The 27,020-nt window shown below is 50.8% G+C and overlaps 1 protein-coding gene across 1 annotated transcript; it reads right to left on the bottom strand.

The window, feature by feature from the left end:
- Positions 1-8,487: 8,487 nt before the first annotated feature.
- AHCY (adenosylhomocysteinase) lies at positions 8,488-26,591 on the bottom strand. The gene is made up of 10 exons (XM_066384046.1): positions 26,434-26,591; positions 18,398-18,588; positions 17,038-17,113; positions 14,068-14,217; positions 12,779-12,891; positions 11,836-12,043; positions 11,659-11,746; positions 11,443-11,560; positions 10,935-11,129; positions 8,488-9,400 (listed from the first exon to the last, which is right to left on the bottom strand). The coding sequence occupies exons 1-10, from the start codon at positions 26,459-26,461 to the stop codon at positions 9,269-9,271; spliced, it is 1,299 nt and encodes a 432-aa protein (XP_066240143.1). The 5' UTR covers positions 26,462-26,591; the 3' UTR covers positions 8,488-9,268.
- Positions 26,592-27,020: the final 429 nt, after the last annotated feature.

The raw sequence follows: 27,020 nt of genomic DNA, 5'->3' as shown, positions 1-27,020 counted from the left end.
CCCCTCCCTCTCCTTGGCAGAACCCTGGGGGGTTATTCTGTGTGGGGGGGGAAATATTGAACAAGAGAAGACTCAGACTGATATACCAGGCATAGCTCAAGATTATAGCTGAGAAGGCTGGATACCACACTGAAAGCAGGGATGAGGTGAATGTTTTTGTACTGAATGATGAAAATCGCTCCATCCTCTTGCTCCGTTTTACTCCAAGAATTCTAACAGCAAGACATATAATCTCCAGGCAGGATAGCAGGGAATTAATTTTGGGAGAAACTTACAGTTGACTAACTTTGGAAGAATAAATACTGAGGGTCTTCCAATAAAGCAAGTAGGTCCCCATTTTATCATCCTATAATGAAACTCACCAACTGACAAACTTTTCTTGTAAACACAGAGCTTTTAAATACCTTTGTAATGACTCAATCTTAAATATGAAGGGACAGCAAAGGATCACCAGATAGTTGATTTGAGAGAAACCTTCACTAAGAAAGAGAGCATCGCCTGACCTGTGGTGGTGCAGTGGATAAAGCGTCGACCTGGAAATGCTGAGGTCACCGGTTCGAAACCCTGGGCTTGCCTGGTCAAGGCACATATGGGAGTTGATGCTTCCAGCTCCTCCCCCCTGTCTCTCTCTCCTCTCTCTCTCTCTCCTCTCTAAAATGAATAAATAAAATAAAAATTAAAAAAAAGAAAAAAGGAAAAAAAACAGTTTACTTTAAAAAAAAAAAAAAAAGAAAGAGAGCATCAAGAAGTGGAAAACAAAAAAGAAAGAGGAAATAGACAAATAGTGGGTGGACTCCAGATTTGCTATGAAGACAATGCTCTTTAAAAAACCAATAAGCATCCTCTGAGATACAGTATAAAATAGCGCATCTATAAAGCAAAGACAAGATGCTCCAAAAGAGGAAATTAAAAATATAATAGCGCCTGACCTGTGGTGGTGCAGTGGATAAAGCATCGACCTGGAAATGCTGAGGTCGCTGGTTCGAAACCCTGGACTTGCCTGGTCAAGGCACATATGAGAGTTGATGCTTCCAGCTCCTCCCCCCTTCTCTCTCTCTGTCTCTCTCTCTCTCCCTCTCTCTCTCCTCTCTAAAAATGAATAAATAAAATAAAATAAATAAAATAAAAAAATATAATAGCAAAAATAATTCATAAAAGTATTACTATATACAAATAAGGAAATCTCTCAGAAAATGAAATAGGACAGAAATGGAAAATAAGAGAGAAAAGACAGAGGATGAATTCATAAAGTCCAGCATTAGGCTATTAGGAAATCCAGAAGAGAGGCCAGTGGGACATTGTGGTAAAGATGGGGTTGGGGGGTGTGCGAACCACAGAGGGCCCCAAGAGCCAAAGTAAATTTTATTTTATTCTTAAGTGCAAAGAAAGACCATTGGGGGCTTTAAACCAGAGAGAGATGCTATCATAGGTCTTGGAGAAGTTCCATTGGAGCACTGCAGGCTGGACTGTAAGGGGCCGGAGCAGCAGACAACACAGTGGCCGGGCCCAGGGTGGTGGGGGTGAAGTGGGTGGACTCCGGATTTGCTATGAAGACAGAACTGAGAGGGACTGCAGATCCACCGGAAGGGAGAAGGCCGAGGCGGTGGGTAAACACTGGAGATGCGTGGCGTCCCTTAGGGAGAGAAGAGGGCCGGGCAGCGGGGCCAGGTCAGTCTGATGAGGGTGGAGGCCGAGGAAGAGGATGACTGGGGCAGGTGGGGACCCCCCCGGGGCCGTTCTGTAGGGCTGAGGCACGGGGGCGGTGGGTAGCGAATGCGTATGTCTGCTTCATGGCCTCCACGGCTCAGAGTTCCCAGGCAGCAGGAGGACGATGGGACGGGAGTGGGCGATTCGAGCAGCCCCGCTTTTCCATGAAGAAAAGGCTTCAGTGAAGACGGGGGTGTGGGCCGGCCCCTACCACCCGCTCCCGGGTAGCCACCCGAGACACCTGCTGCAAGCAACCGGAGTGGGACCGCTGTGACCCGTGCGCCTCCTGCAGGTGCCGCCTTTTCCGCAGCGCCTGCGCCTGCCGTGTGCGCAACCCGAACTACCTGAGGGACGGGGCTTCCAGGAAGAGGCTCTCCTAGCGACCCTAGGTGCCCCGGAATGGCTGGTGATCTCTCTAGTAAGTGTGTCTTCTTAGGACTGGTCGCGGGCGTGGCTACTGAAGTCGGGCATAGCTTTTCGGAGGCAAGATTTAAGGGAGAGGTGGATTGCACTGCGCTAAAATCTCAACAGTATATGCAGGGTGACTGAGTGTGTGGCTTTTTTTAAAGGACCCAAAAGATCCTTTTGCCTTCGAGAGTACACTTCATATCAGAAGTCCAGCAGGCTGCCTACAGGCTATTTCCCGGGTCTGGGGAAAACCCGGTTACCCTGGTCCTACCTAGGGCTGTACTCTTAAAGCAGGGGTCCCCAAACTACAGCCTGCAGGCCGCATGCGGCCCCCTGAGGCCATTTATCCGGCCCCCCGCTGCACTTCCGGAAGGGGCACCTCTTTCATTGGTGGTCAGTGAGAGGAGCATAGTTCCCATTGAAATACTGGTCAGTTTGTTGATTTAAATTTACTTGTTCTTTATTTTAAATATTGTATTTGTTCCCGTTTTGTTTTGTTTTTTTACTTTAAAATAAGATATGTGCAGTGTGCATAGGGATTTGTTCATAGTTTTTCTTATAGTCCGGCCCTCCAATGGTCTGAGGGACTGTGAACTGGCCCCCTGTGTAAAAAGTTTGGGGACCTGGTCTTAAAGTGTTTCAACAGATCTGACAACTGGAGACAATGCTGCCCCCTACCTTTAATCCTGGGAATACCCGAAGATGCCTCCAAATCCAGGGAATGCAGACCACCCAGACAGAAAGGAAACATTAAGGAATTTCACCCTTCTAAAGAGCTCACCCCACCTGACCCTCAAGGGAAACTAGAAGGGCTACAACTCCATACTCAATCTCACTGGGCTGTCTCTCCCGGAGGGGTCGGCAGGAAAACTGGGTGGCTGGTTGTGGCTGGGTGATGCCATGGGTCCCTACAGACAGAAAGCTCTGCCTTAGGAGGCTCCCAAAGGTGCCATTTTTGCCCAATCATTCCTTTCTCCCAGGGATCCCCAGAGGTGCGGGGCCTGGGAGGGGTTTCTCCCACTCCCAAGCTAAATAAACACTGACCGTTAGTCCCCGGGCATTTTTAACTCTGACAGCTCCCAAGTAAAGAGCAGGGGTTAGGAACCCTTCCTCCCTCACAGCCTCGCTCTGTCAAGTAGTAACCAGCTAGTGCAGGGGCCCCAAACTACGGCCCGCGGGCCACATGTGGCCCCGAGGCCATTTATCCGCCCCCGCTGCACTTCTGGAAGGGGCACCTCTTTCATTGGTGGTCAGTGAGAGGCGCACATTGACCATCTCAGCCAAAAGCAGGCGCATAGTTCCCATTGAAATACTGGTCAGTTTGTTGATTTAAATTTACTTGTTCTTTATTTTAAATATTGTATTTGTTCCTGTTTTGTTTTTTTACTTTAAAATAAGATATGTGCAGTGTGCATAGGGATTTGTTCATAGTTTTTTTTTATAGTCCGGCCCTCCAACGGTCTGAGGGACAGTGAACTGGCCTCCTGTGTAAAAAGTTTGGGGACCCCTGAGCTAGTGGGTTGGGCTTGGTGATCTGAAAACAGAAGGAAACCACTTAGGAGTCCAAAGGCCAGAAAGGGAAGCTCTAACACAATACTGCCACTGTATGACAACTACAGGAATTGTTAATTAGAGAAGAGACCTCAATAGAAGAATGAACAGGAAAGAATCAATTATAGGCCCCAACAGGAAAGTATGTACATTGCATCCTGGAGAAATGGACTACCCCAACTCAACCAATGAGAAACCATCACCTCCCTGAAATCTCACCGTTCTCAATGGACTTTTATTGAGAACAACCTCTTCCAACTTCCTCTTTCTCTGGAAAGTAAGGTTCCTTTCTTTTCCTTCATTTGTTGGACTTGGCTCTAAGGCTTTATGGTTATGTTTTGCGTGTCCTCATTTTCGACTCTTTGCTGTTCCCAAATAAACCCATTTTTACTGGTAAAAATAATTTTTTTTCTTTCTTCTTTTTTTTTACAGGGACAGAGAGAGTCAGAGAGAGGGATAGACAGACAGGAACGAAGAGAGATGAGAAACATCAATCATCAGTTTTTCCTTGCGACGCCTTAGTTGTTCATTGATTGCTTTCTCATATGTGCCTTGACCACGGGCCTTCAGCAGACCGAGTAACCCCTTGCTCAAGCCAGCGATCTTGGGTCCAACCAAGCTGGTGAGCTTTTTGCTCAAACCAGATGAACCCGCGCTCAAGCTGGCAACCTCGGGGTCTCGAACCTGGGTCTTTCCGCATCCCAGTCTGATGCTCTATCCACTGTGCAACCGCCTGGTCAGGCATAACTTCTTTTTTTTTTACAGAGACAAGAGAGTCAGAGAGAGGGACAGACAGGAACAGAGAGAGATGAGAAGCATCAATCATCCGTTTTTCATTGCGACACCTTAACTGTTCATTGATTGCCCTCTCATATGTGCCTTGACCGCAGGCCTTCAGCAGACCGGTTGTAACCCCTTGCTTGAGCCAGCAACCTTGCGCTCAAGCTGGCGACCTCGGGGTCTCAAACCTGGGTCTTCCGCATCCCAGTCTGACGCTTTATCCACTGCGCCACCGCCTGGTCAGGCATAACTTTTACTTTTTTATTTTTTTTTATAATTTTTAGTCTTTTTTTTTTAATTTATTTATTCATTTTAGAAAGGAGAGAGAGGGAGAGAGAGAGAGAGGAGAGAGACAGAGAGAGAAGGAGGGAGGAGCTGGAAGCATCAACTCCCATATGTGCCTTGACCAGGCAAGCCCAGGGTTTCGAACCGGCGACCTCAGCATTTCCAGGTTGATGCTTTATCCACTGCGCCACCACAGGTCAGGCCATAACTTATTTTTTAAGGTGAACAGTGAGTAGGCAGTCCTAGATTATTGAGGCCCATCATCTAAAATGTCCCAAGCTGCTTCCTAAAATTTCATTCTTAGATTCTCCGAGCCTCTGAGAAACTGAGTGCATTATATCTTTGGAAGGCCTCTGAAAGGGGAGCACCTGGGATACTGCTTTAGGGAAAGGGGATAGAGGTGAGAGCAGGGTCCTTGAGGAAGGCCCAGCCAAGGTCAGGGATCACACAGAAACTCCCAGCACCTTGAACTGCAAGGGCTGCAAATGACATCATCTACTTGAACTGCCAGTAAGGAGACAAGCCCCAGCAGCTCTTCCACAAGGAATCACTAAAAGAAACAGGAAGTTGCAAACTGGCATATGGTGATCTCCTCCCCCCACCCCCCACCCCCCACCCCCCACCCCCCGCCGTGAGAGGAAGGAAAGCAGAGACAGACTCCTGCATGCCCCTTGACTGGGATTCACCCAGCAACCCCACTAGGGGGCGATGCTGTGCCCATCTGAGGCTGCTGCTCCATTGCAACTGGAGCCATTTTTTAGTGACTGAGGCAGAGGCCCTGGAGCCATGTTCAGTGCTGGGGCCAACATACACTAATAGAGCCATGGTTGCAGGAGGAGAGGAGAAGAGAGAGAAACAAGAGGAAGAGAGGTGGAGATGGGGTGCCCTTGCCAGGAATTGAACCCAGGACATCCATATGCCAGGATGACGCACTACTACTGAGTCGATCAATCAGGGCCAGCATACGGTGATTTTTTGTGTGTGTGTGACAGAGACAGAGTCAGAGAGAGGGATAGATAGGAACAGACAGGAAGGGAGAGAGAAGCATCACTTCTTCCTTGTGGCATATTAGTTGTTCATTGATTGCTTTCTCATATGTGCCTTAAAGGGGGTGGGGGAGGCTCCAGCAGAGCAAGTGACCCTGCGCTCAAGCCAGCGATCTTGGGGTTTCAAACCTGGGTCCTCTGCGTCCCAGTCTGATGTTCTATTGACTGTTCCGAAGCTGGAAACGGGGAGGCAGTCAGACAGACTCCCGCATGCACCCGACCGGGATCCATCCAGCATGCCCACCAGGGGGCGATGCTCTACCCCTCTGGGGCATTGCTCTGTTGCATCCAGAGCCATTCTAGCGCCTGAGGCAGAGGCCACAGTGCCTGGGCCATCTTTGCTCCAATGGAGCCTCGGCTGTGGGAGGGGAAGAGACAGAGAAGAAGGAAAGGGGGAGGGGTGGAGAAGCAGATGGGCGCTTCTCCTGTGTGCCCTGGCTGGGAATCGAACTCGGGACTCCTGCACGCCAGGTCGACGCTCTACCACTGAGCCAACCGGCCAGGGCCAGCACACGGTGATTTTTAAAAGGCCTGTGTAAAAGAAAGATTCTAAGCCCTGGCCAGGTAGTCGCTCCTCTGGTTAGAGCGTTGTTCCATGAGCCAAGGTTGTGGCTCCGATCCCGTCAGGACACATACAAGAATCAACCAATGAATGTATAAGTAAGTGGAACAGCAAATTGATGTTTCTCTCTCTCCCTTCCTCTCTAAAAATCAAATTTAAAAAAAAGTTTTTTTTAAGAAACTTTTTTTTTTAAAAAAGGGGGATATTCTAGAGGCTGAGACAGAAAATATGGAGCAGTTGCCTCCGCCCTGATAGCTAGCATGCATCTCTGCCCTTGGAGGGAAGGACAGTGGGGCTCGAGGGCCAGCACAGCTGGAACCACCTCCCCTGGCCCGCTTGTCCACTGGCAACCTTCCATCTTTCTAATTCCTCTAAACTCCCTCCCTTCCAAGGACCTTGTCTTGTGCCTGCAGTGACGCAGCCAGTCTGGACAAACCTCAGAACATTGCCCGGATAGTGCAGGATCCGCCTGGATCGAGTACAAGGAAAAAGATGGGTGTTCCAGGTGAGGCTTGCCAACACACTTCTGTGCACGGGACAAGTCTGTTTCTCTTGGCTTCCTTTTACTTGTCTATAAATGGGAAAGCTCCTGCTATTATTCCTGCTGTTCTTATAAATCTGAGATAGTGATGTTTCTTGTGTCTTAAAAAATATTCTTGTTTTGGCCCTGGCCGGTTGGCTCAGTGGTGGAGCATCGGCCTGGCGTGCAGGAGTCCCAGGTTCAATTCCCGGCCAGGGCACACAGGAGAAGCGCCCATCTGCTTCTCCACCCCTCCCCCTCTCCTTCCTCTCTGTCTCTCTCTTCTCCTCCCGCAGCCGAGGCTCCATTGGAGCAAAGATGGCCCGGGCGCTGGGGATGGCTCTGTGGCCTCTGCCTCAGGCGCTAGGATGGCTCTGGATGCAACAGAGCGATGCCCCAGAGGGGCAGAGCATCGCCCCCTGGTGGGCATGCCAGATGGATCCCGGTCGGGCGCATGCGGGAGTCTGTCTGACTGCCTCCCCATTTCCAGCTTCAGAGAAATGCAAAAAAAAAAAAAAAATCTTGTTTTGTTTGCAGTCATTTTGACTGCAAGCCCAAAGGACAAGAACCTTTTGTACCTTGTACCGCAGCTGCTGCTGATAAAGGTCATCGTTAATCAGATACCTATCTTAACCATTGGTCCTGTGTTTTCCAGACATTTCTTACGAACTAGGCTGCATTTGGCTCCCCAGGGGTGAGGCCAAAGACCCACAATCCATTCATGATAAAACCACTTAGCTGCTGGGTCCAGATAACTACACAGAAAACTAAACCATTCATTCATTCAACAAATGTGTGCTGAGCACCTACTATGTGCCGGCTGCTATGAATAAGTCCAATATGGATCCTCTCCTTACAGAATTTAAAGTCCAGTGGGCCATGACCATTGGATCTGTTAGAAGCTAGAACAACTGTTAGGAATGGTTCCCTTTCCTAGGGGAAAAAATATCCAGCCCTGGCCAGGCTAGATACTATAGGACTTTTGGACAATTCCTTCTTTTCCCATGAAGCTTTGTTTGTTTTTTGTTTGTTTGTTTTAAATTTTTTTATATAAAGATTTTATTTATTCACTATAGAGAGGGGAGAGAGAGAGAGAGAGAGGGAGAAGGGGGGAGGAGCAGAAAGCATCAACTCCCATATGTGCCTTGACCAGGCAAGCCCAGGGTTTTGAACCAGCAACCTCAGCGTTTCCAGGTTGACACTTTATCCACTGCGCCACCAACAGGTCAGGCCCCCATGAAGCCTTGATAGTAAGCCCAGACATCAGGAGTCTGGTTGGGAGCTTAGGACACACACATCTTTCAGTGTGGGTGCCTGGCCAGTGGCACTCATGTGCCAGATTAGCAGACCTGAGATCAGACGGGCAGAGAATCTCCGAAGAGCAAAGGGGGGAAAAGCCCTGGGTAACGAACTAGAACCCTTGGGGGACTGGAACTGGGGAGGACTGCATGGGACCTTACAGATGGGAACCTCTGAAGGGATTTCCTATGTGTGGGAGGAGCCAGGCTTGAGGGGAGGGAGTGTGCTTTCACACAGGAAGGGGTCCCCTGGAAGGAGCAGTATGACTATGGTGGCTAAAACTGTTTAATTGTTGGCAGTGGATTATCTGTATAAATAAAGGCTCAAAATTGTTTTAGGCACCAAAATTTTTATTTAACTACCTTCCTGCTCTAACATTATAAGCCTTATATAAACATTATAAACCAAATTAACCTCTTTGTGACCCAAGGTTGTGATAGGAACCATTACAAAGTGGTGGCAGAGCTATGCCTGCTTTTAAGATTCTCTGGCCCCTCTCAACCTCTAGCTGTCATTCCTCTCGTCCTTTCTCAGCTATTCCATAACAGTATATTTTATAACCCCTGTAAAATAGGGACTAAAAGTACCAACCTCATTGTTCTGAGGTTTAAGAACAATGCCCGGCACAATGCCAGGCTCTCAGGAGCACTCCAGCTCCTACAGTTCCTCCTGCCCACTGATATAGCTCCTGCTCATCTGCCACAGGCCGAGGAGCCAGCGAACCTGTAAACCGAGAACATGGGAACAACATCCACAGGCCAGGTGGGGGCCTAGATAGTAAAGTGCACAGGCGCTGGGGCCCCCACTTCCAGCCTAAGAAGGACCGACCGACTGACTGACAGCCCAACACCCTGAGCTCCCGGTTCCCTCTGGGTATCTCCCATGCACCTCCGCTGCGACCAGGGCTTGAGGAGGGGCTTCTCAATTCCCCTCGCCACACGGAGAACCAGGATGAGGGATGCAGGGGAGGCCAAAGACTGAGTGGCCAGCCCCAGGGAGTCGGGGGACGTTAACAAACCATTCTCAAAGTTGGCGCCATTTGCTCTTGGGAAGGAGAGGTGGGACCTGGGCAAGGACAACAACCACGAGGCAGACGGGCAGGCCTGGTTTTCAGTAACGGTAGTGATCTGGCTTGAAGGGGCCATCCCGGGGCATGCCCAGGTACTGGGCCTGCTTCTCAGTCAGCCTGGTCAGCTTCACGTTCAGCTTGCCCAGGTGGGCTTCAGCCACCGCTTCGTCCAGCTGGGGAGAAACATGGAAGACGCGGAATCGGTACCAAGCTCTGGAAGGAACCCCTGAACTGCATCCAGCCGCCAATAGAGGCAAGGACTGTTCTGCTGGGCTATCTGCGAGGTGTGACCCATACGACCTAGGGAGGAAGGAGTTTGCTGGCTCTGACGGCAGCTGCCCCAGGCCTCAAGGGGACACTTGGCCTCTCCTTTTTTCACTGGCAGAATCAGCCTTTCAAAGCCTTTCAAAGGGTGGGACGAGTGGTATGGGGGCTCCATCACAGCCTCTCCAATAGCCAAATGCTAGCCGAGCAAGAGCTACTTTTACCATTTAGCTGATAGGGAAACTGAGGCCCAGACAGACTAAGTGGCAAGGCCAAGCTCAACCATGACACTGGCCAAAAAAGCCAGGATGAAAACAAAGCAATTCTGATCACTGGGGTATGCAGCTAGTGCGAAATCTGGGTTTGATGTTAGAAGCTATCATCGTCATGGTTACCCTGCCCACACACCCACAGCATGTCAGGTGCTATGCTCAGTGTGTTAGTGGTATCATCTCATTCCAAGACCACAGTGCTACAGCCTGCAGGCTGCAGCTGGCTTACAGATATGTCTAAGTTGACCCATTTGGTTATTTTTAAAAACTGTAACAAGTTGCCTATATTTCATACAAAGATCTTAATATCTAGCTTCTCTCTCTCTTTTTTTTTTTTGTGGCAAAGACAGAGAGAGTCAGAGAGAGGGACAGATAGGGAAAGGCAGGAAGGGAGAGAGAGATGAGAAAAATCAATTCTTTGTTGCAGCTCCTTAGTTGTTCATTGATTGCTTTCTCGTATGTGCCTTGACCGTGGGGCTACAGCAGATCAAGTAACCCCTTGCTCGAGCCAGCAACCCTGGGCTCAAGCTGGTGAGCCTTGCTCAAACCAGATGAGCCTGCGCTCAAGCTGGCGACCTCGGGGTCTCGAACCTGGGTCCTCCACATCCCAATCCGATGCTCTATCCACTGCGCCACCACCAGGCCAGGCAATATCTAGCTTCTCTTGAAATGGCAGGAGCCCTGGTCCAATGGGCCTGGGTTCCAGGTTAATGACAGTTAGCCGACCTTTTCATTGGGGCACATGCTCTTCTGTTGGTCCCCACCCAGCTCAGTTCACTCATTTACCTGTCCAACCCCTGTAGGCATGTGGGTTTGTGACCCCTGATCTAAGGAAATCCTTACAATCTACAGAGGAGGGAACAGAGGCACAAGAAGTGAAGTAGCTTGCCCCAGTTATATAGCCTTTAAGTGGTAAGGCTGAGATTCAAACCTGGATCTATCTCAGTACAAAACCCACGTTCTTCTCACTACCCAGCCCTGCCGCTCTGGGAGTCATTCCTTTCTTTGGGCCTGAGTCTCCTCCTCTGTTAAATGAAAGGAATGACTGCCCTGGAAATACCCTGTAAGGACCTCTAAGAGGGTGGAGAGATGAACTGTGGCAAGCCCTGTGTGGGAAGCCCGGCCTGGTAGGACACATGACCCTTGGCCTGGGTTAGAGGTGGGTACCCACCTTCTTGGGCAGGAAGTGGACACCAACGGGGTACTTGTCCGGATGGGTCCACAGTTCAATCTGCGCCAGCACCTGGTTGGTGAAGGAATTGCTCATCACGAAGCTGGGGTGACCCATCGCGCAGCCCAGGTTGACCAGCCGACCCTCAGCCAGCACGATGATGCGGCGCCCGTTCTTTAACCAGTAGCGGTCCACCTGCAAGTGGGCAGAGCAGCAGTGAGGCCTGGGAGGGCAGTGTTCCCAATGTCCACCCTCTTTTCTCCAGCAGGGCTCCCCGCTTCCCACAGGACCTATGAAGGGCCTGGGTTGCCCTAAGCCTCCAGCACAGGCTCCGGCACATTCAATGAATGATGACAGGCAGTTTTTATCAAGTAACTCTTAGCTACAGACCTCACAGGTCCCGTGAGAGTTTAATGAGCTGGCAGGTGCCCGCCCTGGTGCCAGCCCCCGAACATGCCCCCTCAGCCCTCCGGATGCCTACTCTGCTGCAAGGGCTGGGGCCTCTCACCTGGGGCTTGATGTTCACCTTCTCCACAGCATTCTCGTTCAGCCACTTGACATCAATCTCCACATCAAAGTGTCCGATGTTACATACGATAGCGTCATCTTTCATCTGCTCAAAGTGTCTGTGGGAGCCCAAGCCCACGGGAGACCATCAGGAACAAAGAGCAGCCCCAAGCCAGCCCCTTCTCTCACTCCCCTGGGCCCCCTACCCGGCACCTACCTGCCCAGGATGATGTCTACACAGCCTGTGGTGGTGACAAAGATGTTCCCCTCCTTACAGGCCTCATCCATGGTGGTCACCTCATAGCCTGCGCAGACAGTGGACATGGGTCATCCAGGATGGCCTTGCACTTCCTCTGGCCCCCGTGGCTGCTAGCCGACCCTCACCCTACCGTACCCTCCATGGCGGCCTGCAGCGCGTTGATGGGGTCAATCTCGGTGATGATGACTCTGGCCCCAAAACCCCTCAGGGCCTGGGCACAACCCTTGCCCACGTCGCCATATCCTGCTACCACTGCCACCTTGCCAGCAATCATCACATCTGTGGCCCGCTTGATGCCATCAATGAGGGACTCGCGGCAGCCATAGAGGTTGTCAAATTTGCTCTGAAAGGAGAGGGGCAAGGGGACAATGGGGACAAGCAAGGCCCTGGGGCCTCAGACCCACTCAGCAGCTTGGCCCGGTGGGCCTTGGGCTGATCACCTAGGACTCATTAATGCCCTCATATACCTCTAAGCCTGACTGGCCTCAAGACCTCCTTTTTCCCCCCCAAGATTTTATTGCCCTGGCCAGATAGCTCAGTTAGAGCGTCATCCCAAAGCCCAGAGGCTGCTGGTTCGAGCTCTGCTTAGGGCACATACAGGAAAAGCTTGACGTTCCTGTCTCTCTCCCTGCCTCAAAAAAAAAAAAAGAAATTACTTACAAAAAGATTTTATTTATTGATTTTAGAGAGAGGAGAAAAAGAGAAAAGGGTGAGAGTGGGGAGAAGAGCAGGAAGCATCAATTCATAGTAGTTGCCTCTCAAATGTGTCTTGACCGAGCAAGCCCGGGGTTTTGAACCGGCGACCCCAGCGTTCCAGGTCGATGGTATATGCACTGTGCCACCACAGGTCAGGCTAGAAGGCTTCTTCAGGATCAGTTACTAGCAAAGACTGCCTGTCAAAGAATCTGCTTCACTTTAAAGCTCTTGATATGCAGGTCTCGCTGTGTAGTTCTTCCTCTCCTTAACACACTAATTCAAGTCCCCAGCCTGCAGCCTTCCCAGGGTCCTTCCTCAGGAGCGTACTCCCAAGCTGCACTGGGAGCCAACAGCTGGAACTGTCACCGCCCCACAGGCTCACCTTTGTGACGGAGTCGTTGACATTGATGGCAGGAACCTTCAGGATCCCGTTGGCCATCATCTTGTATAGGTTATGGACCCCTGTCGTGGTCTCCTCAGAGATGCCTCGAATGCCTGAACAAGAGGGAAAGGGGTGAGCCTCAGATCAGGAAGGGGTGCCCAAGGCATTGGCCAGGGGAGGGGGCTGCTGTGGAATGACGCCCCAAGAACCTATACCTGAGCTCACCCAAACTCCTCATCCTTAGCCCCTAAAGCCACCCCTCTTTCTGGGCTCACATCTCTGTGACTGACACCCTAGTCCACCCAATCACCCAGGCTCGCATGCGGGAGGAGTTCCCACCATCCCCAGGCCACTCCCCAACTCTAGCCCCTGCCAGCGCCCCAGTTCACATCTCTGTGACTGACACCCTAGTCCACCCAATCACCCAGGCTCGCATGCGGGAGGAGTTCCCACCATCCCCAGGCCACTCCCCAACTCTAGCCCCTGCCAGCGCCCCAGTTCACATCTCTGTGACTGACACCCCAGTCACCCAATCACCCAGGCTCGCATGTGGGAGGAGTTCCCACCATCCCCAGGCCACTCCCCAACTCCAGCCCCTGCCAGCGCCCCAGTTCACATCTCTGTGACTGACACCCCAGTCCACCCAATCACCCAGGCTCGCATGCGGGAGGAGTTCCCACCATCCCCAGGCCACTCCCCAACTCCAGCCCCTGCCAGCGCCCCAGCCCCTTCTTCCTTCACTACTCACCTCATCTCCCGGCCACAACCCAGCCTCCACCAAGCAGCCATTTAGAACGTGTACGTTTTCAGAAAAATCTTTTCAAACCCCTCCAATTATTTCCATTTGCTCTCAGGATCAAGCCAGATTCTCTTCTCTTAGCCTAGTACGCATACATCTGGCCTTCCCTAAAGCTCCAGCCACGTCCTGCATTCCTCCCTCCCACTGGAGGAAGCTACCGTGCTGGCTCCTGTTTCCTGCAGTCAGTCCTTTCCTGCCCCAGGCCTTTAGCACTCACTGCCTCCCTCGCCCCACTTCCCTCTCGCCCTGCTTTTAACAAAGCTGACTCACTCTGACCCCGGCTTACGCTTGCCCATGGACCACCATCTCAGCCACCCTGGCCCCACGCCACCGGAAGTCAGGAGGAGGCCAGGCCCCAGAATGGCTGCCGGGACCTGCCATCCTCACACCTTCCACAGAATCTGCTGCTTGAGGTGCTGGGAATCCTGCCAGGCCTCACATGGGCCAGCAAGCTTCATCTAGATCGCCAACCCCAGCCCGCCCTACACACCCGACAGGAGCTGTGGGTATTTGGTGTGGATGAGGTTGGTGAGGTCGCCGCCGTCGTCCAGAACCATGTTGAGAGGCCCGTCTTTGAAGTACAGCGTCTGCTCGATGCACCAGAGGTACTCCTCGTCTGTCTCGCCCTTCCAGGCGTACACTGAGGGGTAAGTGGCACATCAAAGTCTGCCTTCCTCGCTGGTCCCTGCTCCGGGGAGCTACCTGGGCAGAGCCAGTACTGTCTCCTTCCTAACTCCCATGCCGGGACATGTCCAGCCCCTCTGAGGACTCAGAGGTGACAAGAACATAACTTGAAGCCAGGGAGATCTGAGTTCAAATCCTGGCTCTGCACTCACCAGCCGAGTGACTCTGGGCAATTCACTTCACCTCTCTAAGCCACAATTTCCTCACGGGTAAATGGAGAAAAGAGTATGGCTTAACTGAGATGGGGGCCAGAGAGGTAACTGGAAATAATTATGTACTCTCCTATCCCCTTCTGTCTGGGCTCCAAGGGGGGCTCCATGGGCAGGAAGCCACACTCAGGTATGTACACGAGGCAAGACCCAAGGCCTCCTCCACTGAGAGGACTTGAGGGCCCAGCAGTCTTTGGGGTGGGAGGTCTCAGGCAAAGTCTGGCCAAAAAATTACCAATAGCTGCTACTAGTACAGAGCACTTTCTCTTTGCCAGACATTGCCGCCAGTCCAGGCTCCTCCTGTCATACGGTATGACTGGGACACTTGTGTGGGGCTCCCATGAACCTCCTGTGAGTGAAGGCCACTGGCCAAGCAGGGTAGACTGCTGAGCTTAAAAACAAGGCATTTCCCTAGAAAGAGCCACGAAGCCCAACCAAGGCTGAGGAATGGAAGACATGTCTATCCAGCCCTGGTCAGTCTCTGGAGGGATTCTCCTGACCCTTTCCTCTCCACCTAAGGCCAATTAACCACCATCAGAGCTAACCACTCCCCTCCACAGGGCCAGGCTGATCCACGGCCAGTTTCTCCAGCAGTTTGTTAAAGTTCCTCCTCCTAGTTTTGGTCCTTCCCTAGCCCCCTGGGCCATCAGACCTCAGGCAATGAACCTCTGGGGCTCTTTCTTTTTTTTTTCTTTTTATGTATTTTTCTGAAGTTGGAAACGGGGAGGCAGTCAGACAGACTCCCGCATGCGCCTGACCAGGATCCACCCGGCATGCCCACCAGGGGGCGATGCTCTGCCTATCTGGGGCGTTGCTCTGTTGCAACCAGAGCCATTCTAGCACCTGAGGCAGAGGCCATAAAGCCATCCTCAGCGCCCGGGCCAACTTTGCTCCCATGGAGCCTTGGCTGCAGGAGGGGAAGAGACAGAGAGGAAGGAAAGGGGGAGGGTTGGAGAAGCAGATGGGCGCTTCTCCTGTGTGCCCTGGCCGGAAATCGAACCCGGGACTCCCACACGCCAGGCCAACGATCTACCACTGAGCTAACTGGCCAGAGCCTGGGGCTCTTTTTCTGACCATATTCCTCCTCGCTTCTTTTGGAGACAGAATGACATCCTTTTTTTAAGAAACTTCCCCTCCTCTCCACCAAGTGGTTCCCAATAAAACAAGATCCCCTGCCTGACCAGGAGGTGGCGCAGTGGATAGAGCGTTGGATTGGGATGCGGAGGACCCAGGTTCAAGACCCTGAGGTCGCCAGCTTGAGCGCGGGCTCATCTGGCTTGAGCAAAGCTAACTAGCTTGGACCCAAGGTCGCTGGCTTGAGCAAGGGGTTACTTGGTCTGCTGTAGCCCCGCGGTCAAGGCACATATGAGAAAGCAATCAATGAACAACTAAGGTGTTGCAATAAAAAACTAATGATTGATGCTTCTCATCTCTTTCTGTTCCTGTCTGTCTGTCCCTATCTATCCCTCTTTCTGACTCCCTGTCTCTTTTTTTATATATTTATTTATTTATTTATTTTTATTTATTCATTTTAGAGAGGAGGGAGGGAGGGGGGGAGAGAGAGAGAGAGAGAGAGAAAGGGGGGAGGAGCAGGTAGCATCAACTCCCATATATGCCTTGACCAGACAAGTGCAGGGTTTTGAACCAGCAACCTCAGTGTTCCCAGGTCGACGTTTTATCCACTGTGCCACCAGAGGTCAGGCCTCCCTCTCTGTCTCCAAAAAAAACCAAAAAAAAAACAAACCAAGGTCGCTGGCTTGAGCCAGGGGTTCTGCTGTAGCCCTACGATCAAGGCACATATGAGAAAGCAATCGAACAACTAAGGTGTCACAACAAAAAGCTGATGATTGATGCTTCTTACCTCCGTTCCTGTCTGTCCCTATCTATCCCTCTCTCTGACACTCTGTCTCTGTAAAAAGAAAAAGATCCCGGCCCTGGCCGGTTGGCTCAGCGGTAGAGCATCGGCCTGGCGTGCGGGGGACCCGGGTTCGATTCCCGACCAGGGCACATAGGAGGAGCGCCCATTTGCTTCTCCACCCCCCCCTCTTTCCTCTTCTGTCTCTCTCTTCCCCTCCCGCAGCCAAGGCTCCAGTGGAGCAAAGATGGCACGGGTGCTGGGGATGGCTCCTTGGCCTCTGCCCCAGGCGCTAGAGTGGCTCTGGTTGTGGCGGAGCAACGCCCCAGAGGGGCAGAGCATCGCCCCCTGGTGGGCAGAGCGTGGCCCCTGGTGGGCGTGCCGGGTGGATCCCGGTGGGGCGCATGCGGGAGTCTGTCTGACTGTCTCTCCCCATTTCCAGCTTCAGAAAAAAAAAAAATTAAAAAAAAAAAAAAAAAATCCCACCCTTCTTGGTCACAGAACAGGCTGGGACGATACACACCTGCCATAGAATTTTAGATGATAGTGGAACAAAACTGCTCTTTCCTGTGGGCCTTTAGGCTAGACTGTGCTCATGACTCCTCTCCCCTGCTGCAGGGAAGCCTGTCACTGCAGAAGTCAGTGAAGCAAACATGGAGAAGCCAAGCCCCGTCATGCATTCCCACAATCTCCAGCGGCAAGCAGGACTCACCTGGAATGCCAGCCTTGGCAATGGCAGCTGCTGCGTGGTCCTGGGTAGAGAAGATGTTGCAGCTGGACCACCGCACCTAGAAAAGCCAGCGAGACAGGAAGCATCTGGGTCACTGGACAGGGATAAGGAAAAGCCCTGGAGCCAGAGTGAGAAGCCTGTGGAGGCCCAGCCAGCGCTGCGACCACAGCTTGGGGGGCACTCGTGAGTGAATGGGAGCTGGAACAGTGACAAGACCGGACTTAGGTGGGTTTTTTGTTTATTTTTAATTTATTCATTTTAGAGAGGAGAGAGAGCGAGAAAGGGGGAGGAGCAGGAAGCATCAACTCCCTTATGTGCCTTGACCAGACAAGTGCAGGGTTTTGAACCAGCGACCTCAGTGTTCCAGGTCGACGCTTTATCCACTGCGCCACCACAGATCAGGCCCGAATTTATGTTTTAAAAATCACTCTGGTGCTGCATAGAAGAGAGAGGGCTCCACAAGGAAGCAAGGAGACAAGTGAAGGTCAGACAAGAGATGTAACAGTAGTAGTGGAGGTGATAATAGATATATATATAATTTGAAGCCCGAGCTGACCAGATTTGCTGCTGTTGGAGTGAGAGAGAAAGGAGTCAGGATGACTTCAGGTTCTTGAACTAAGAAACCCTGGAAGGCTGAATTTCCATTTGTTTATGTGGCAAAGCCTGCAGAAATGGGGCGTGGGGGTGTAAGAGATCATGAGTTGGTGTGGACATATTGAGGTTGATGTCTATTAGATCTCCAGTGTAGATGACAAACATCTGCTGAATATACAGGTCTGGAGTTCCGGGGAGAAGTCTAGGCTAGTAGGTTTATCTGGTAGGCATGGCCAGGTACAATAGATAGTATCTAAAGCCATAAAATCACATCACCAAGAATGCGAATGTTGAAAAGAAAGAAGAGGTCCAAGGACTGAACCCTAGTGTAGTCTGTAGTTGGTGTTGGCTGCTCTGCCCTGCTCTCTTTAGGACACTATCTTGTTCAGACTCCTAAAGATTAGAAGAGTTGTCAGTCACATACACATGACCCAGGCTGAACCAATCAGAGCACACCATTCCGCTGGCAGCCACTATAGGCCCAGGGCAGGCACATGACCCTAGGAGGAGGGCCAATGAGAGCCAGTCCCTCCATGATAGGACAGTAGGGTTGAAGTTTTCCTACCAGAGCTCCTCAGGAGGATGTGAATTGAGGTCACTTAGATGCTACCTTCCCAGTTAGAAAAAAATTTTTACACAAGCGTCACCACAAAAACTGAAGCACAGTAAGGAGGCTGGCGCCCTAGCTGGGCCTGTAGGGGCAGCAAAGTGAATTTCCCGCTCCGCACAGAACAGCTGCGGGCCTCACCTCAGCACCCAGGGCGACGAGCGTCTCGATGAGGACGGCTGTCTCAACGGTCATGTGCAGGCAGCCAGCGATGCGGGCGCCCTTCAGTGGCTTGGACGCGGAGTACATCTCCCGCATGCGCATCAGGCCGGGCATCTCGTTCTCCGCGAGGTCCAGGGCCTTGCGTCCCCAGGAGGCCAGGCTGATGTCAGCTGCAGGGGCAGGATGGGTGAGAGTCCCATGAGCAACCAGGGAGCACTCCACTGCTCACTTGTGGACTCCAAACACTGGGCTGAGCTGGCTGGTCACCGGCTCTGTCACTTGTTCCATAAGGATTTTCGGAGCTCAGGCAGTCAAAAAAGAAAGACACGGCCCCTGCCTAGCCTCAGCTTACAGTCTTGTGGAAGAACGCATTCACTCAATGAATCGCACAAGTACATGTAGCTTACACAGGTCAGTGTCCCCTTAAAAAATAGCTATCAGGCCTGACCTGCAGTGGTGCAGTGGGTAAAGTGTCGACCTGTAACGCTGAGGTCACTGGTTCGAAACCCTGGGCTTGCCTGGTCAAGGCACTCGTGGGAGTTGATGCTTCCTGCTCCTCCTCCCCTTCTTTCTCTCTCGGTCTCCCTCTCTAAAGTGAATAAATAAAATCTTAAAAAAAAAAAAAAAAAAAAAGCTATCAGCCTATATATATGTATATATACTTCCCACTGCTTTCTCTGCTGCCACCAGCAACTCCTCATTCCCTAAAGATTTTAGTTCTTGTCTGTCTACCCATCTTCCAAGTCATCACTCTGGCTGACTTCAACACTCATAAATGATATTATCTAACACCTTGGTTCTGCACAGTTCTTTGATCTTAAAGATATGAAAACACACCTTCTCCACTCCTGATGTTTCCACATGGAGAGAACTCATCTAGGTAAGTGAAATTTTGTTTTTTTAATTTATTGATTTTAGAGAGAGGAGGAGAGGAGTGGAAGGCATTAACTCGAAGTAGTTGCTTCTCCTATGTGCCCTGATGAGGCAAGCCCGGGGTTTTGAACTGGCAACCCCAGTATTAAAGACCAATGATTTATCCACTGCGCCACCACAGGTCAGGCGTTTAAGTGACACTCCTGGGTCCTCTTTGCCCCAGGGGAGATGAAGTGACCTGTCTGATTAGTCAAGTTGGGAGGAATCAATTGGGCATGCTCAGTTCACCTCTCCCTTCTATGGCAAGCAAGGAGCAGCCCCCCTGCCCACAGGAAGCATGCTCTTCCACATAGAGACCTACCCAGGGCCACCTTGCTTGTAATGAAGTCGTAACTGAACTTTGGGGTTCAGTTAGGATCACTGAACTTCAACACTAATCTACATCCTCTGGCTTCAATGTTATTAGTAGTGAAAGTTATATTTTGGCTTCCATCTGCCACCCTATATGTCTCAAATTTGTCCAAATTCTCAGGCAGGAAAAAAGGATATTATTATGAGCTCTCTTACGGTCTCAATCCTCTTCTACTCTCTCTTTTTTTTTTTTTACAGGGACAGAGAGAGAGAGAGAGAGTCAGAGAGAGGGATAGATAGGGACAGACAGAAACGGAGAGAGATGAGAAGCATCAATCATCAGTTTCTCATTGCGACACCTTAGTTGTTCATTGATTACTTTCTCATATGTGCCTTGACCACAGGCCTTCAGCAGACCAGTGACTCCTTGCTCAAGCCAGATGAGCCCACACTCAAGCTGGCGACCTCGGGGTCTCGAACCTGGGTCCTCCGCATCCCAGTTGGATGCTCTATCCACTGCGCCACCGCCTGGTCAGGCTCAATCCTCTTCTAATAATCTCACTCTCCCTACCCCCCCCACACACACACTAGCCCATTCTGAAGGTCAGTAGTGCTTTCCCTCAGGAGTCATCTGTCGTGCCTGTAAATCTCTCCTGGAAAATCAGATTCAATAGATCTAGGATGGGGCCTGGGACTGCTGATGATCATCATCTTTAAGGAAGCTTAGATCCTGTCAATTACCCAAGGGGGTGGTAACTGAGTAGAGAATTTAATAATAAATACTAAACCTGATTAAGTCAGCCTGTTTCCTGCTGTACAATTCAGACATGAAATATCCCTCCGCCTGTCACCACCTCTACCCACCCTGCCCGCCTTGGCAGGCCATCACCAGTGATACCCTCCTTTGGAAATACTGATTTCAAGCAACTGACTGGTCGTCCCCACCTTTCTAATCCTCTCCCTCTAGAGCCCTAACTCCAGTAAGGTGTGGCCAGTCAGGGCCAGAACCTCTAATCCATTAATCCTACCAACCTTCACTGCCCCTTGCAGCATCACCTTCATGTTCAATTCCTTCCTTTCAGAGTTTAAGATTTCGCTGTCCTTTCTACCCTTTGGTCCTCTGATAACGCATGGCAAAACTCCCACCCTGGCTAAATTCAACACTCCACTCCACTGAAGCCAGTGGCCAGCAGGAAAAAACGACAGCCACACCAAAAGTTCTCATTTATTAAGAATCAAATTTGCCTGACCAGATGGCGGCGCAGTAGATAGAGAGCATTGGACTGGGACGCAGAGGATCTGGGCTCGAAACCCCGAGGTCGCCAGCTTGAGTGGCGGGCTCACCAGCTTCAATGTGGGGATCCCTGGCTTGAGCGTGGGATCATAGACACAACCCCATGGTCTCCAGCTTGAGCCCAAAGGTCGCTGGCTTGAGCAACTCTGCTCTAGCCCCCCAGTCAAGGCACATATGAGAAAGCAATCAGTGAACAACTAAGGTGCCGTAATGAAGAATTGATGCTTCTCATCTCTCTCCCTTCCTGTCTGTCTGTCCCTATATGTCCCTCTCTCTCTGTCACAAAGAAAAAAAAAAAGATACAAATTTCATGGGACACACTGGTAATCCTATTACATTTTCCTAGTAAATTTATTCTCCTTTTCTACTTTCTCCAAACCTCTAACAGCTTTCCTCATTAACTGATGATCTTCACAATTCATTGAGAATTCAGAACTACACGGCTTTTCCTCCACGGAATCGACTCATCCTGCTCATCTGTAGCTACAGAGCAGGCATTCTTTTGTACAATAGATGGGCTGTCTCTGCTCTATGCGGTCTAATCCCATATCCTGTCACATCCTTGAGGACTTCACTATTCCACGGATACTGCTCTTCTCAGGGTCTCCCAAGACCACCTGCTCCCCACATCTGAGAGTCAAGTACCTAGGTTCATGTTTCTCCCTGAAGCACTGATCCCCTACCGGTCCTCTGGGGTTTTCCTCCTACCTTCCTGTCTCCTCTTCCTGTAGGTAACTGATGTCTGGAAGTCCTCAGTTCTCCATCACCTCCCTTTTCCTTTAAATACCTTCTCTACAGCAATGACTCCCGCGTGTTTACCTCCAGCCTGACTTCTCCCTTGAACACGAGCTCCATTTAATCCAGTTGCCTACTCAGCATCTCTCTGCACTTAGATGCACAATTGGATCTATTGTGCACCAAGTTGGAACCCTCATGACTCCATACTCTCCTTCCCCAAACCTGTTATTCCTCAAATTTAGGAAATTTCCCATTTTAGGACATTCCATTCGACCAGCCACACCAGACAAAAATTATATTGATTCCTTTTCCCCCTTTTATCTCCTTCCAATCCATCAGCATATTGTTGGTTCAAAGTCCCAAATGTGCAAGCAATCCAACCACATCTCATCACCTCAGATCACTGAAGCAGCCTTCTCTCTGGTCTACTATTCTCCCCACAGAAGCCAGAGGTAGAGGCTTTATAAAATTTAAATTACCTTATTTTTCGCTCCATAAGACGCACCTGACCATAAGACACACCTAGGGTTTTAAGGAGGAAAAAAAAAAAAAATATTCTGAACCAAATGATGTTAAAATATTTAATAAAATACATGTTTTTCACCCCATAAGAAGCATGGGCATTTCCCCCTCTTTTGTGGGGAAAAAGTGTGTCTTACGGAGCAAAAAATACGGTATATATCACCTCCACTCTTCTGCTAAAGTAAAAAAGCAAATAATCAATGGCTTCCCCTTACCCATGAATAAAATCCTCATGCCCCAGATGGCCTCCAGGCCCTACCCACAGGACTGCCCACCCTTGTCTCCCCCCCCCAGCTGCTCAACCACAGGGGTCTGCTCCCTGTTGGTCCTTACTATCTTCAAACCAAATTCACTCCCACCTCAGGGCTTTAACCCAAGTGGGTTCTCTTAGCCTCCCCAAGCACCTGGTAGAGACCTGACAAACAGTAGGTGCTCAACAAAAACCTGGAAACAGGAAAGAACTTGGTGTATTTCTACTGGAGGAAAGGAACGCTCCAGGTGACTCTCGTAGAGGGAGTAAGGTAAGTCAGGACTGGATTCCCAGTGAGGCGGGAAGCCTACTGTTTTAAGAGGAAGGGTCATGACCAGTTTAGTCTGTCTTTTCAAAAGTCTCTTTGGTTGCTGCATATATCTGTGGAGCAAGACACGGGGAAACCTGTGAGAAGGGTGACTAGAATCGGGGGGGGGGGGGGGTGTGCCTGTAGAGAGAGAGAAGTGGGCAGAACTCATAAAATGGAGACAATATTTATTACATTATCTGTACGCACGTCTGTGCCAACCTCATCCTTGAGTCACCTTTGTATGTCCAAGGCTCAGCAGTCTGGCACAGAGAAGGGGTCAGCAAATGTTTACTGAACGTATCTGTTGTTGAGACTGAATGCTAGAAGGTCCATGAAAGGGGCTGGCACAAAAGAAACAAATCTAAACTGAGTCCAACTCCCAGCATATAGCAATGTGGACAAAGCCCAGAGAGGGGTTTGCAGCAACCAGGTTCCATAGGTGACTGGCAGAGGTGGGCCTGGTGGCCAGGAAGGGCTACAGCCAGAGAGAGGCCTTCTCAAGGCTCCTAAGAGGGGCGCAGCAGTAGTGGACAACGGGTTCTCCCCTATCTGCTAAGCTCCACCCCCTTTATCACCACCTGTCCCTCTAGCTAAAAATAAGTTCACTGCCCTCATGGCAGTTGGGCCAGCCCCAGAGTTTTCCATGGATCCCCCAACTCCGACACAGGAGGGTCTGGCGCTCCAAGCTCTGGGGCTTTTGGTCCTGTAGGAACTGAGGACTTAAAGAAGTTGCAGGAAGACCTGTGCCCAGACAAGCCAAGAGGAACAACAGCAAGACCCTCTCTGAGCCTCACTTTCTTCATCTGTGAAGTGGGAATAATCATCTCCAACCTTGTTGAGTCCTGAGGATTAAAGATGTCATCCGGGCAAGGTCTGGCCATCCTTGATGGGGGCTTCCTCCCACATATGGGATGTGATTAGTAAGTGCACAACTAAATGAAACAACTAAGTGGGGCCTGACCAGGCGGTTGTGCAGTGGATAGACGTCGGACTGGGATGCGGAGGACCCAGGTTTGAGACCCCGAGGTCGCCAGCTTGTCTGTCTGTCCCTATCTATCCCTCTCTCTGACTTTCTATCTCTGTAAAAAAAACAACTAAGTGGGGCAGTAAGTTGATGCGTCTCTCTCTCTCTCTCTCCTACGCCCCTCTCAAATCAATGGGGGGGAAAATCTATATATAACTTTTTTTTTTTTTTTTTACAGAGACAGAGAGAGTCAGAGAGAGGGATAGATAGGGACAGACAGGAATGGAGAGAGATGAGAAGCATCAATCATTAGTGTTTTGTTGTGACACCTTAGTTGTTCATTGATTACTTTCTCATATGTGCCTTGACCGTGGGGCTACAGCAGACCAAGTAATCCCTTGCTCAAGCCAGCGACCTTGGGTCCAAGCTGATGAGCTTTGCTCAAACCAGATGAGCCCACGCTCAAGCTGGTGACCTCGGGGTCTTGAACCTGGGTCCTCCGCAGCCCAGTCTGACGTTCTATCCACTACGCCACCACCTGTTAAAGCTCTGTATATAACTTTTGACTCCCCCAAAACTTCACTCATCCTTTGGTATCCCCAGGGGATTGGTTCCAGGACTCACCCATGTGGATACCAAAATCCGTGGATACTCAAGTTCTTCATTAAAATTTCACAGAATTGGCCTGACCTGTGGTGGCGCAGTGGATGGAGCATCGACTTGGGACACTGAGGTTGCTGGTTCAGAACCCTAGACTTGCCCGGTCAAGGCACATATGGGAGTTGATGCTTCCTGCTCCTCCCACCTCGTCTATCTCTCTCTCTTCCCTAAAATGAATAAATAAAAATTTAAAAAAAATTTCACAGAATACATACCGTTGGCCCTCTGCATGGGCAAATTCAACCAACAACTGAAAGAAAATACCACGGATGTGAAACCTGGAGACATTAAGGGCCAACTGTGTATTTACTGAAAAAAGCCACACATAAATGGATTCGTGTTGTTCAAAAGTCAACCGCATTTCACAGAATCTCTGCAAGTCACTTCCCATTAGAGCCTCAGATTCTTTCTCTGTATTGTATAATGGGATAAGGTCTGCCTCTGAAGGTTATTCTGTAAACACATGCAAATACCGATACACAGCAAGTGCTCCATAAATGTTGATGCCTTTTGCCAAGTTTAATGGTGTACTGAATTAACTTTAAAAACTGCTAGACAGCCTGACCAGGCGGTGGCACAGTGGATAGAGCGTCGGACTGGGATACAGAGGACCCAGGTTCGAGACCCCGAGGTCGCCAGCTTGAGCACGGGCTCATCTGGTTTGAGCAAAAAGCCCACCAGCTTGAACCCAAGGTTGCTGGCTCCAGCAAGGGGCTACTCGGTCTGCTGAAGGCCCGCGGTCAAGGCACATATGAGAAAACAATCAATGAACAACTAAGGTGTTGCAATGTGCAATGAAAAACTAATAATTGATGCTTCTCATCTCTCTCCGTTCCTGTCTGTCTGTCCCTGTCTATCCCTCTCTCTGACTCACTCTCTGTCTCTGTGAAAAAAAAAACCAAAAAAAAAAAACCTGCTAGACAGGCCCTGGCCAGGTGCCCCAGTGTATAAAGCGCCATCCTGGGGCACTAAGTTCGCGGGTTCCATCCCTGGTCAGGCCACAGAGGAGAAGCAACCGAGGAGTACACAACTAAATGCAACTATTAAGTGGAGCAAGGAGTTGATGCTTCTCTCTCAAATCAATGGGGGGAAAATTTTTAAGGAGCCAGCCTGAAATAGTTTCTGCTGAAAGTTCATTATTAGTGTTGCTTCAAGTGTGTTCATACAGTGGTGAAAAGATGTGCTCAGAGGCCTAAAGGGCCTCGGTTCATATCCTGCTCCACCTCGTTCCAGCTGTAAGATTGTGGGCAAGTTATCATTATTTCCTGTCTCTCGGTATACTCATGATAAAATGATAAAGTAACAGTCCTACCCTACAGAGCCGTGAGAAAAAAACGAATCAATCTAGAATAAAGGCAGAAGATGGTGCCCATCCTCCCATAAACTATGTACAGTTATATACATCAGCTTCAGTCCATGGGACAGCAGGAAGGATTTTTCTAACCACTCCAAGTTTTCTTCGAAATTCTCTACAAGACAGTCCCTACAGGCCAGGAGGGTGACCCCAGAGATTGAGTAACAAGCCCAAAGTCCCCTGTGAATGGACTATGCCGGCCTTGGGCTCGCTCTCCAGGCCTCTCCTCACACACCCTTTAGGGTTCCAGTGCCCTCGCCTTCCCTGTAGTAGGCTCAGAGACGGACTGGCACCTGTCCGGGGCCACCCAGCTGGCCAAGTGGCCGGTCCAGGCTCCGGAAGCAGGATCCGGACCTCCTGGTGTAGGTCCTGGCAGGCCTCTGCCAGGGTCGCCCTCCCCACCTGCCCCAATGAACTCTGAGCGAAACACGCCGCCACTTGGCGGCCCCGCAGTACGCGCCGTAGCCATGGGCCTCGCGAGGTATGCCGGGACTTGTAGTCCGAGGCCACCCCCGACGACCCGGTGGCCGCTGCGAGAGAACTCCAACCCCCAGGCGGCGTCGCGCCGCCAGGAGCGCGCCAAGCCAGCGATTCAAGGGGTCCTGAGGGGAGCCCCCTCCTTGGCCCCGCGGCGTTCGCCGGAGCGGGCCTCCAGTCCACACGAAGCAGAAGCGGCCTGCTGCATGTGCTGGAACTCACCGACTTTGTAAGGCAGTTTTTCCGACATGCTGACGGCGACTCCGCAGGGAGTGATAGGCACAGGAGAAGGGGGCCGGACTGAGGACAGGGACGGAGCGTGCAGCACCGGGAAGGGATCTGTATCTGGCGCCGGCGTCGTTAAATATCTCCCTCCTGTTTGCATATTCATGAGTGCCGCTAGGGCTGAGCCGTCTGGGGCGGGGCCAACGCGCTGGGGCGGGACCAGAGCGAATCTCGGTGTCCGCTGAGAAGGCAGCAGGTTTTTATCCCGTGTGGATCAGGAAGGGAGCTCGGGAGGAGTCCCGGGAGTCCCGGAGGGGCTGTTCTTTCTTTCGCTCAGCCAGTGAATCCAATGTCAAAATACCGGATGGGATTGAAATTCCAACCGGTTCACTTCCCTGAGCCTCAATTTCCTTATCTGTAAAATGTGCTGAATATCTACCACACAGATTGTATGTAAGTCAAGTTGCAATATGTCAGGTGCCTAGAACCCCAGACCTTCCATCCTCCTTCAACCTAACCACTATCCTGAGTTTAGGTGAGTTTTTTATGTGCATTTTATACTTTTACTACATATATCTATCTCT

The sequence above is a fragment of the Saccopteryx leptura genome, chromosome 5 (genome assembly GCF_036850995.1).
Source record: "Saccopteryx leptura isolate mSacLep1 chromosome 5, mSacLep1_pri_phased_curated, whole genome shotgun sequence".
Lineage (NCBI taxonomy): Eukaryota > Metazoa > Chordata > Mammalia > Chiroptera > Emballonuridae > Saccopteryx > Saccopteryx leptura.
The sequence above is the reverse complement of the archived record's forward strand: the minus strand, read 5'-3'. Positions and strand labels throughout refer to the sequence as shown.

What these genes read in the sequence shown, in the direction of transcription:
- AHCY (XM_066384046.1), bottom strand. Translation starts at nt 26,461, where the DNA reads ATGTCGGAAAAACTGCCTTACAAAGTCG. An exon ending in GTAGACATCATCCTGGGCAG is followed by an intron (nt 11,561 to 11,658) that starts GTAGGTGCCGGG and finishes GGGCTCCCACAG; the next exon opens with ACACTTTGAGCAGATGAAAG. An exon ending in TCCACTTCCTGCCCAAGAAG is followed by an intron (nt 9,401 to 10,934) that starts GTGGGTACCCAC and finishes GTTTCTCCCCAG; the next exon opens with CTGGACGAAGCGGTGGCTGA.